Genomic DNA, 12,607 nt, shown 5'->3' on the forward strand with positions numbered 1-12,607 from the left:
ATTTTTTTAAATGGAAAATTTAAAATATTTCTTATCTTAAATGTCAGTTGAAATAATGAAAGCACATACATACACATGTAAGTGTTAATTTCAGTGTTTGTGTAATTCCAGGCTCGATCCAGTTAATATTATTGCGTGGGTTGTATCTGTGCGCTTCCAAGCGAGTGACGTTTCCATTGATGAAACAACTGCAATGGCCACTCGTAAACTAATTAGCTACCTGAGTCCATCAGGTGGTGTAGCATTTTGGTCAGTTGGAGTATATAAAGGGGTCCCACGGTGACCATAGCATCACTCGTCATCCCACGACCAACCAACCACCAAACAAGAACAAAATGGCACTCAAGGTACACCAACCACGTCACGATTACGAGTTCAGAAACTTACAAAGCACCTCCATCATACATTTAATCTATTAGTGTTTGCAATTGTACGCCCTGAGATACGAGGGAGGTTACAGCTCGATAAGTCTTTTGTTTGTTCCATTGTATTTTTGAATTATTAGACCACTGTGCGAATTCTAAAGAGCGAAATTAAATTTTGTACAGCGTTCCACCTACCATCCCGCAAGTGTCGTAACTTTGTTTAAAGTTTAAATTAAGCTTTTTGGTACTTTTGTGTGAGAGGAAACTTGTTAATGCGATTGATATAAGTTCTTAATTACTTTTTTTCCCTTTCTTTATAGACCTTCGTCGTGTTGCTGGCTTGCATGTCCCTGGCGAAAGCCGGAGTACTTTCAGCTGTGAGAGCAGTTGATACTGAATACGATCCTCATCCTCAATACAGCTATGGATATGATGTGCAGGATCATCTTACAGGAGACTCAAAAACCCACCAAGAAGTCCGTGATGGAGATGTAGTACAAGGACAATATTCTCTCGTCGATCCTGACGGCACTAGGAGAATCGTAGACTACACTGCTGATTCCGTAAACGGATTCAACGCTGTTGTCAGGAAGGAGCCTTTGATTGGTTCAGTCATTGCTGCTGCTCCAGCCGCAATCGCAGCTGGTCCTGGAGTCATCGAAGCCAGAACTGCTCCATTAGTTGCTGGACCGGCTGTAGTTGCTGCCAGAACTGTAGCTGCTCCAATAGTTTCTGCCCCAGCTGTAGTTGCTGCCAGAACCATAGCTGCTCCATTTGCCGCTCCCGGTGTTTTAGCTGCTAGAACTGTTGCCCAGCCATTGTTCGCCCCTGCTCCAGTCGCCGCTAGATTTGCCGCACCAGTAGCTTATTCCGCAGCTGGACCTGTTGCTTATTCCGCAGCTGGACCTGTAGCCTATTCTGCAACTGGACCTGTGTCTTACACCGCTGCCGGACCTGTAGCTTACACCGCAGCTGGACCAGTAGGTTACTCCGCAGCCGGACCTGTAGCTTATACAGCAGGTGGACCAGTAGCTTATACAGCTGGAGGACCAGTAGCTTATTCTGCCGGTGCTCCTCTTGCTTATTCTGCCGGTGCTCCCCTTGCTTATTCTGCCGGTGGTCCCCTTGCTTATTCAAACGGTTTGGCTTATGCCGCTGGAGCACCCGTAGCATATTCAACACCTTACGGTAGATTGGCATCGCCTTTCGGATACTCGACTGTGTTGTAAATGCTATGATAAAAGTACGAGACAAGTGTGCCTCAAGTTGCCATATTATTACTAGTAAAGTCTTCTATTCTATAATTTTTTTTTATATTAAACGTGCAATAAAACCAATCTTCGATACAACATTTCGAAATATGAACAAAAAAACTTTTTCTATTGTGTTTGTTACGAGCTCTCTTTTTAAGTATTTTTATTTAAGCATTTTTAAATAATAAAATATATATACCGAATATGTTTGTTTACTTAAATATTATCATCCATATTACACTAACATTAACTTATCTAAAAAAAGTTAAAGGAGATAAGGATTAAAGGAGCATAAAGTACATTAACATATGTAGATAGCATAACATCTGCAAGATATATGACCTATGATTGGTCGAGATATGACTGGGGTATACGATTTGTGAAACATTATTACATACAAATATGTAATATGTTCAGTTGTAAAATGCAGAAGCATTGGAGAAGACGGCAAGTTGCAGATCATAAACCTGACTTCATCAGGTCAGTTCAAATATATGTAATTCAGTAAAAACACTTTCTCAGATTTGTATATCTATGTACATATGTAGTACGTCTTGATTAGACATTTGTATAATGAATTTGAGACTAGATATACTAACACAATGTTTCCATACATATAAATATTATATAACTTAAAAATATCAAAATAAATATTTTTTAGTGAACTACATAATACACAAATTTATAAGATAATACTGTTTCAGCAATATGTCGAAAACCGATTGCTCAAATTCGACAAGCGTTCAATGCTTACAAATTGATATCAACGACTCTAAATCGACGTTGATTACAAACGTGAGCTTGGACGAATTTACACACGCCGTTGAACGAGTCTACAAAAGTACTGTGACCCATTATTTAAGAAATGGCGAACACAAATTGACAGACGTAATAATAATCGAATACGACGGTGTCTTAAAAACGTATTCAGTGATCGAATACATAATGGATCATTGGCCCATGCCGATCGATTACTTGCACTCGTTATTAGACGGATATATCTACAAGAACAAATACGAAATAGTCGATCGCAAATCTCAAATAACGGTAGACTTTAATATCCTGCTGGAGGAAAAATCCGATACGAACATCCTGAGAGCTCTCTTGAAGAGCACCAGAAGGTATAGATCGCAATTGATGGACCATCCTCTCATCGAGGCATTCTTGGACATCAAGTGGGCGACTTCTTTGAGACCTTTTTATTCTGGTATAGTCCTGTTGTACTTCGTTTTCGTATCCTGTCTCACCTGGATGGCTCTCACAATTTATACACCGGCCACTCACAAGTATGAGCTGTGGGTTTATGCATTTCTCTTCTTTTTGATGACTTGCATGATTATTCAAGTTAGTGTGTGACTTATTTACCTTCGTGCATTCCTTGTCAGTTCACGTACAAATGCAATTTAGCAGTGCGAATGTTGTTGTACTGTCTGAAATATGGTTGGAATAATTTAATTTTATTATTATTTCAGGAGTTGCTGTTTATTGCAGCCGTTATATGGACTGGAAATTTCATTTCGACTGTTAAAAAGCCGATTTGGTTGTTAAATTGGACGTCGAAAGGCCTTTGGATTGTTGTTGTGAATACTGATCATTCGATTTTGAATAGAGATTGGCCTAAAATATTAACGGCAATCGCTCTTCTATTTGCTTGGATGGAAATTACAGTTTTGTTGTCGCATTATCCTGAAGGAAGTTTTGTTTTTCATATGTTTTCGGCAGTCGTAGGAAGGGCTGTGAAGGTTAGTTTTATCTACATACATATGTACATATATAGAATTTAATATGAGTCGTAAAAATGAGCCGTTATATGTATTTGAAATTGGCGTAAGTCCACTTTTCTTCATTTCGAGAAATGACTCACTTTTTAAATATTTAAAAGCCTGTAGTACGTTTCCGAGATTCTGGACATATCGAATTAAAATAAGTGATTTGTGAATTAAGTCAAACAGAAATAGTGTTTTTGGAACTGAAAATTGGACTTCCGCCACTTTAAAATATAATATATGTATTAGCAGATTTAATATAAATAATTTATATCATCATCATCATTTACACCCATTCGCCATCCAAATTGGTTTATTTCAAATGCAAAAATATGTTAATTAATTTTACGATAGCTACATATGTACATATTATAAGGTACATATGTTACAAGTTTGAACTTTTTATTTTTAATTATTACAGTTAATTGAATATTCAACATTGGGTACTATTTAATTGTTTATCAGGTCGTAGTAACCACCAATTTAGCTCGGGCAATACCGAGTATATTTTTAGACTTCCTTTTAAGTGACATCTATGTAAAATTTATAAAACTTTTGATAAATATTGATTTTTATGTTTTAGGTTTTCCTATTGTTCGGCTGTCAAATCATTATTGGATTTTCGCTAGCATTTTGGATTATGTTCCACGGGCAACCTTACTTTTCCAATAATTACCTAGAAACCCTAGCTAAAACTATAGCGATGACGTCAGAGTTGGAATACGACAACATGATAGATTCGATTACCGAGTCCAACTATAAAATCATCCTGCAGGTGATTGTAATAGTATACATATTTTTTGTACCGATCGTGATGATGAACTTCCTTCTGGCACTTATAATCAGCGACACTGCCGATTTGAAGACCAAAGGCAGAGTGAAGAGAATGTGTAACACTATCGAGCTGATCCACGTGCTCGATTGTTTCATCACTTTGGTGACATCTATCGGTCTCATCACTAGGAGTCCTATGAAGGCAATATGGAAAATATATCCGGCGAAGCAGATCGAGAAAACTAAGGGCTTTTCAAAAAACATTTCAGAGAAGTTATGTAACATATTTTTGAAAAAAGACAAAGGCGAAAAGCGCAAGGTGCATTTGAGTCTTCATAAACGTCCCCAAAAACGAATCAGGCGAGGATATCGTACTGTAATTAATTAAGTATGCACATGAGTGAATGATTTATGCCTTCTCATATTTACAAACAATTTTTTTGATGTTTCGTTATCATACTTGATACGTCAGATAAATCTGAAATACCATATGATTTCTGTGACATGTCTAATAGTGGGCCTGCCTAAATGTAATTCTTGTCTTAGTAATTTAGTTAAATTCTTTTAATTAGAGTTATAAATATTTCATTGTGCTAACTATAAATTGTGGTGATATGTACGTTTCGGTTTTATATTAATAAATATTATGATAATAATTTTGCTAAGGTACATTTATAATTATCTTTATATTATACTTATATATAAATATACACATACATATAAATAGATTGCGTTTTTATTTATCTACTTAATTACGAGTAATAATGCACAACTGTATAAAACGCGACGTTTGTCATATCAAGTTTTATCTTATCTAATGATAAATAATACACTTGTGTTTTTTTGATTCATTCAACAAAAGTTGATCAGTCATACGGTACGTTTATCGATTAAAAAAAATAGTTTTCCAAACAAAAATGAGCAAACTAAAAGGAGAGGCAATACCATTGATGGCCACATATGTCGAGGCTGACTTTCCAATTATTGATAGCAATATACTGAACAGTAATATTGCGCCGAAATATGAAGAAGAGGAATACTTCGAAGAAGGTATGATGACCTTTATAATTTTATGAAATAATTTGAAATCATATTAAAAAAATTTTGCCGAATAATTACAGACGACGAGGAAGAAAATATAAAACTCAAAATCGAATTATTCACCAGCATAGCATCCGGGGATTGTAACAAAGTAGAAAGGTCGGTATTATAATACATATACATTCATACATACAATGCGAGTTTTGTTTAATAATAATATCGTGCGATGCTTTTGGCGCTTATTTGTCGGTTTATCGCGAAAATTTATTGTGAAAATTAATATTAATTTTATATTCTAAGGGCTATGAACAATGGAGCCATACCGGGAACGACCTGTTTCAAAAGTCGCATAACGGCGTGTCATTATGCTGCATTTTGTGGGCACTTGGAAATTCTCCAGGCGCTTATTAAACGAGGCGCTGATGCTGAGAAAAAGGACTCCGAAGGGCGTACTCCTTTAGATTACGCCATTTGGAACGGTCATGAGGATTGTGTCGAGGAGTTCTTGAAAACGCCCGAACCGGATACGGCTATCGAAGAGGGTGATGTTGACAAATATAAAAGCATTTTTATTTTAGATGAACACGCCAAGATTCCTAAAGAGGTTTGTAGAATGAATTCAAGAAAACACAATTTTACATATGGACATATGCTTATATTTTGACAAATACGGTTTAAACTCGGTTGTAATTTGGTTGAATTATTACCTGTCTACATTTCTTATGTATACGAGCGAAATTCTATAATGACATCAGATTTGTAACAGTTTCGTTTACGTAGGAATAGACCTAAAAATGTGCTATTAATCCACGTATGTACACGTATATACTTTCAGTCTTATAATGGAAATTATTTAATAATAGCACTGTGAATGTTTAATCTAAATTTATTACATTTCGATAACAATCTACATATGTTTTTATGATATTGTCACATATAATGGTGACTAATCTATGTACTCGAAAATCACCAGACAGACTGAACGACAGATAAACTGGATGGCACCTTTAAACGCAATTCTCGTCTTCTCGAATGATAGATGGCACATCAGATGACGAGTAACCTTTCGATGTGCACAGATGCAATTATTAAAATTGAGTTGGATCTTTCTGGAGAGTTTAATAAGGCAAGATTCGATAAGTTCCATTCGAGAAGACGATAATTGCGTTTAAAGCTGCCATCCAGTTTATCTGTCGTTCAGTCTGTCTGGTGATTGTCGAGCGCTTGCACCGCACCGATCTAATATATATGTAATTTGGAAAGAGACTTTGTATATATGTATGTATCTATGTATCCTTCGCTCGTTCATTTGTAGATCAGTAACGTCATCGAACAAATGATTCGATTTAAATTTTTTTCGATTCATAGGCGCCGATTCGATTTTGGCGTTGATTCGATTAGGCACTGATTCGTCTAGACGGTAAATGCTCAGGGGGCCGCAGAGGGCGTAGCCCTAGACGGCAAAAGTTCAGGGGGGCGCAGGGGGCGTAGCCCTAGACGGGAAAAGTTCAGGGGGGCGCAGGGGGCGTAGCCCTAGACGGCAATTGCTGAGGGGGCGCAGAGGGCATAGCCCTAAACAGCAATTGTTCAGGTGGGCGCAGGGGGCATAGTCCTAGACGGCAAAGGTTCAGGGGGGCACCGAGGGCGAGGCTCTAGGGGGCGGAGACGCCGGGGGCGTACATATAATTTTTTATAAGAGACTTACTACATATATATGTTTGTTTGTTCGTGACAGTCAATTTAATAAAAAAAACAAATGAGTATTTAAATAAATTTATATAATATAAAACTATTCAAATAAATTAAAAAAAAAAATTCTATTAGATTAGTCATGTTTAAGCGGTTTATTTTACAAATACCGAGCGAAGCCGGGTTATACAGCTAGTAAACTATAAACAAAATATGTCAAAATAGCTATGTATGTTGTATGTATGTATGTGTGTAGTTTACTAATCATACCATTGGATATTATAGATTTGGGGTAATATTGTAAACGGTAGTTGCAAATTTATTTAATTAAGATTCTTACGTTAGATATCGGCAATGTTTGAATGTAACTTTTGGCTTTTTATGTAATTATGAAATGTGTTAAATGTTTACGTTTCAATTTGTCTTTCAAATTTTCAACTGAAATTTAAATTTTTTCAGACAATAGACATTTGGAGTAATACAACACCACTTCATCTGGCAAGTGCACGCACTCACCCAAATTGCGTACGCCTTTTGATAGATAAAGGCTATGACCCTAAAGCCTTGGATGAACGTGAATATACACCTTTGGATGTATGTGGCGAGGCGTGTAAAACAGACGTAAAAGACAAACTTCCTAAGTAATTTAAAAGATTTAATGATTAAATAGTTTTAACATTTTGTGTGCCGTACTTAATACATGTTTGATTTTAGTTTCGAGAGTTTATTGAAAATGCTGATAAAGTATGAAAATATAGAATTCAAACCGAGACTATCTGGAAATCTAAGCAATCCGTTACATAAATCGGTCGATTGGAACAGTAAAGAAGGAACAAAACTTGTGGTTGACATTGCCGCTTACAGAAATGGATTAGATAAAAACGGACAAACTCCTCTACATAACGTAGTAAGGGATAAAAAGAAGAATATTTTGGCATTGTTTTTGTACCATCCGAGTTCGAAATTTAACGACGTTGATTTTTCAAATAAAGATGGTTTGACAGCTCTCCATATAGCTATCACGATTCGATGGAGGAAAGGTATGGCTATGCTTCTGAAAGCTGGAGCTGATTTGATGATTACGAACAATCAAGGTGACACTTCGCTTCATATCGCTGCTGGATTTGGTGCACCTTTCATTCTCCAAGATATAATCAAAGGATTTAATGATAAGGAAAATCAAATAGAGTATAAAAACTATGCAGGTGAGACTGCTTTATTCAAAGCTGTAGAACAAGGCAATGAAAAACGCGTCAATATTCTTTTAAACGAAGGTGCTTCTATCAAACACATGTTGAAAAATGAATATAATGTCTTACACGTGGCTATAAAGGCAATGGTGGCAAACAATCGTATGAGTACCAAAATCTTGAAGATACTCTTGACAGCGAATGCTGCATTGCCAATCGATGAGCAAATTTTAAATAATCGTTGCGTTGTAGACGAGGGAGGTATGTCACCATTGCACTTTGCGGCGAACGAGTGTCGTTTGGATTGTTTGAAGGTTTTGATTGATTCCAAGGCTAATTTGTTTGAAAAGACGTTGAATTCTAATTACACTGCACTGCATCTAGCAGCAATTAGAGGTCATCTCGATGTGATAAAATTTTTAACTGAAAAAAATTGCGATCTACTGGACTCACGAGATGGTGAAAATTGGAAGCCTTTCTATAGAGCCGTACATAAGGGTCATAGAGATTGTGTGACGTACTTCTTACAGAAAGGAGCTGACTTGTCAGAAACGTTGGTTAAAGATGGCAAAACGAAAACTGTGATGAACTTGCTCATTAATTATTTACCACGATCTGTAAACTATTTGGAGGAGTTATTCAATTTATGCATCAGTAAGAACGAATGCGAAATTAACGACGAGGGTTGCGAAATAACCATTGATTATTCAATGCTGATGCCAGGTCATGAGTGTCAGGATAAAGAGAAGGTGTTTGATAATCAAATGAGTGTTGTCGTTGCACTAATGAACACAGGAAGGAGGATGAAGCAAAGGCCGTTATTATTACATCCGTTCATTGAAAGTTTTCTGTTTATGAAGTGGATGAACGGAATGAGGAATTTTTACGCGGTGCTCGTGGCTTTATTTTTCTTGTACGTGGCCAGTTTGACTTTGACAGTGTTGAGGATTTATAGAAGCCCAAATATAACTGAAGCTGAGACTTGGAACAGTTCATTGCTGTGCTTCATCGTCGGTGCTTTGGCTTATCAGGTATTTTTTGAAACTTTTATAATTCATTTGGTTTGATTTTGAAAAGTTAAATGGATTGAGTCAAAAGTTAAATGGAGAAAATACGAGTGTATGTATACAAAAGTTATAATTGAAAATGAAAGTTTTGTTTTACAAAATTGAAATTGTTGAAATTTGAATAATACTCGTACTTAAATATCATGGGGTAAATGAAAGGATGAGAAAAAAATTCACAATATTTAACATCAATAACACTGTTCGACAAATGACGACTTTTAAAATGTTTCAGAGACGAGATATGACTTTTCTTATAGATCAATGCCCAGTGAACACGAATCTGGTAATAAAAAGTGTTGATTGACTCGAGATTCGGAGATATACATATGTGTTTTTTAAATCGCGCGATTTTTCTATATATTGGTGTTGTTCGGTCGATTTCTCAAAATCTGTTAATTTCCTGTTCAAAATGAATATTGGAATCTATAGTCGGGTATTTTATCTTTCATTTGTAGTACTTTTCAGCTTTCAAATTTCTCTAAGTAGTCGTCCAGTTAAAATCAAAAGTCAAAATTACGTATTTTCACTTGGGATTTTTCCCCACTGTTAATACTATATTATATTGAGTATTTTCTATTGAAACATGTTTATTAGGATAGTGTTCTGGCCACACTATTTTTTGATTTCGTTTAAAAGGGTTAATTGGATGTGTGGTGAATTTTAAACCGGTAAAATTGCGAGCAAAAAGCTCGTACTAGTGTTTACTCGTATTTACACGAATCTGAATTGAATTAATAGGGATAATATATTAAATTACCTTTATATGAGAATTAAATAAAATTCCACTTAGAAAAATCACATTTCGACTATTTTTATGGATTAATAACAAATAATAACAATCATCATTAATAACAATCAACACTTTTTATTACCAGATTCGTATTCACTGGGCATAGATCTATAAGAAAAGTCGTATCTCGTCTCTGAAACATTTTTCGTGTCGAACAGTGTAATAAATAATAAAATAAAGTCACACTCATGGGGAGTATGTTGAAATAGACATGATTGTACATACATACATATATGTATATGTATATCAACTATCAACCTGTCAAATCATAATCTTATCGTCCATTTTTATTATTTATTATTGGTTATTAAAAGAATTATTTGATCGATTGAATTTAACAGTGCATATTTATATGTACATAAATGCGAATATGCTATGAAATTTTTGTAACGGAAAATTTCAAATTGCGACGATTCACGAAATGTTTTGTTTACTGGTTTTAGGAAATAGTTTTCATTTCGATCCTTTCCGTAAAAGCCAAGTTAAAGAGTTATTTCAGAAGAAAAATTGGTTTCTTAAATTGGATTTCTATAATATTAACAACAATGGTTGTACTGATAGATCATTCAGTGCCTGATCGGAATTGGCCTAAATTTATAACAGCATCTGCAATTTTATTAGCATGGTTACAAATTACAATTCTACTGTCGCACTTTCCTGAATGTGGTTACACTTTTCAAATGTTTTCCACGGTTGCATTTAGAGCTCTCAAGGTATTCATTTGTGATTTTTATTCAAGTATTTCTTAGTGTATGTATGATCTTATTACAAATTTATTTTTTAGGTGGTTGCTTTGTTTGGAATCTATGTAATTACAGGATTCGCACTGTCATTTTGGGTTTTATTTCACGGGCAACCGACCTTTATTGGAACAATGGATTCCGTAGTAAAGACTATAGTTATGACTTCTGAATTCGATTACACAAATCTATTTTCAACATTCGAAGACAATAGCTATCGTATTCTAGTTCAGTTAATTTTCGTCGTGTTTTTATTCCTTGTTCCCATCGTCATGATGAATTTGATATTGGCTTTGATTATCAGCGATACAAAAGATTTGGAAACCAAGGGTAAAATAAAGAGACTCACAGGTCAGGTACACCTCATAGATATTTTGGATACTGTGGTGTATTTTGTGTTAAAAAATCGATCGAAGAAAGTGCAAAGGACTATGAAAATATATCCTGGAAAGCCTGCCTGGGAAAACCTCAGTCTCGTATCGAAAAATTTAGAAGAATCGCTCTTTGAAATTGTGGCACAGAGAAAAAGAGAAAAAGATTCAAGTCAAAAATGATATTGATAGATTGATTTTATAGCGTATGTAAACTGAATATGTACATACTATATTTAATATTAAAGTGTGTAATGATGAAGATTAAAAAAAAGATTGGTATTCCATAGTAAGTTAAGAACATGACAATTTTATTATAATTTTAATTTATAATGAACGAATAAATAAAACCCATCATTGAAATAAACTAAAATTTTTAATTTTATAATGAATATAAATATTGCAAATTGTGTGTGTTATATTGATATAAAATATATATTATATATAAAAATAAATGTACTAATCTTCCCTAATAAATACCTTAAACGTATTAAACGTAAGGTTATAATAACAAAATCGAAAGCAAAGTAAGAAGAGGCTAGTAAAGAGCCACATAAAAATATCAAAAATATATCATATCATTGAATAATATATCATAGCTTTGAATATAAGTAATACTTTTATTTTCGGATTATATTGATAATGATAACGGTTATTGTCATAAGTTGGATTTAATTTAATTGTGAACGAATTTAGAACTCCTGGAGTTAAGTAAACTGATAGTGAACAGATTTAATACCCCTGGAAATAATCAATCGCTTTCTACCTGCTAGGCAGTCCAAAGGGTTAGTAGCTTTGCCATAATGCTTCAAACAGTTTGCATTTATCGTTTACAACGTTGTAATGTCTTCGGAAGAATTGCCACTGAGTATGTTAAAAATTGATGCTATTGCTGGTCTAGTGACAATGAAGGGTGGTGGAGGATCATCATTAGCAAAACATGTGGATGTATCCATTAATTATTGGCTCATGAAAACTGATAAGGTATGTAAATGTCACTTTTAACTTCTATAGTTAATTTCTTACTATATGTCAAAATTTGTTTCTTTGTAGGAGGAATTGAAAGAAATTTTGATAGATATTCCGCATGATGAGAAACAAGTGATTAATTCCGATGTGATGATGACAAATGTTGAAGATGTGAAAGTGCAGCAGACATCAACTACTACTCGTTCGTGATAATATTATGGATAAGAAGTTTTGAAAAATATACGTTTTATTGAGATATATAAAATTATGTGATTACATATGTACCAATGTTTATTTTTAAGAATTAAATAATAAGATTGTTCTCTAAGTACATTATTTCTTTTATTTTTCTATTTCATAATATGTTCACAACTGACATGTCAAAAATATCACCATGACGTCAAAAATATTTTCAAGCTGTGTATTTTTACACAGCTTTTAAAGCTGTGTAAAAGTACACAGCTTGAAAAGCTCTGAATAAATTATACTGGTTTATTATTTTTAATGAACATAAATGTAAATGATTGACTAATGACAAGATTTTAATATACGTATGTGTGTAAAACGTTAACTTAACGCAATTTTTATTCCA

The 12,607-nt window shown here is 34.4% G+C and overlaps 3 protein-coding genes across 3 annotated transcripts; all 3 read left to right on the forward strand.

The window, feature by feature from the left end:
* Positions 1-296: 296 nt before the first annotated feature.
* LOC143914383 (uncharacterized) lies at positions 297-1,819 on the forward strand. The gene is made up of 2 exons (XM_077434582.1): positions 297-347; positions 686-1,819. The coding sequence occupies exons 1-2, from the start codon at positions 336-338 to the stop codon at positions 1,592-1,594; spliced, it is 921 nt and encodes a 306-aa protein (XP_077290708.1). The 5' UTR covers positions 297-335; the 3' UTR covers positions 1,595-1,819.
* Positions 1,820-2,039: 220 nt separating this feature from the next.
* Positions 2,040-4,883, forward strand: LOC143914768 (transient receptor potential channel pyrexia-like). The gene is made up of 4 exons (XM_077435106.1): positions 2,040-2,098; positions 2,323-2,962; positions 3,091-3,360; positions 3,968-4,883. The coding sequence occupies exons 1-4, from the start codon at positions 2,043-2,045 to the stop codon at positions 4,544-4,546; spliced, it is 1,545 nt and encodes a 514-aa protein (XP_077291232.1). The 5' UTR covers positions 2,040-2,042; the 3' UTR covers positions 4,547-4,883.
* Positions 4,884-5,007: 124 nt separating this feature from the next.
* LOC143914204 (transient receptor potential cation channel subfamily A member 1-like) lies at positions 5,008-12,345 on the forward strand. Its single transcript, XM_077434316.1, has 7 exons — positions 5,008-5,208; positions 5,280-5,358; positions 5,500-5,803; positions 7,348-7,529; positions 7,603-9,109; positions 10,379-10,648; positions 10,720-12,345. Exons 1-7 carry the CDS (start codon positions 5,076-5,078, stop codon positions 11,227-11,229), a joined length of 2,985 nt encoding a protein of 994 aa, XP_077290442.1. The 5' UTR covers positions 5,008-5,075; the 3' UTR covers positions 11,230-12,345.
* The last annotated feature ends 262 nt before the right edge of the window (positions 12,346-12,607 follow it).

The sequence above is a fragment of the Arctopsyche grandis genome, chromosome 7 (genome assembly GCF_051622035.1).
Source record: "Arctopsyche grandis isolate Sample6627 chromosome 7, ASM5162203v2, whole genome shotgun sequence".
In the NCBI taxonomy this organism is placed as follows: Eukaryota; Metazoa; Arthropoda; class Insecta; order Trichoptera; family Hydropsychidae; genus Arctopsyche; species Arctopsyche grandis.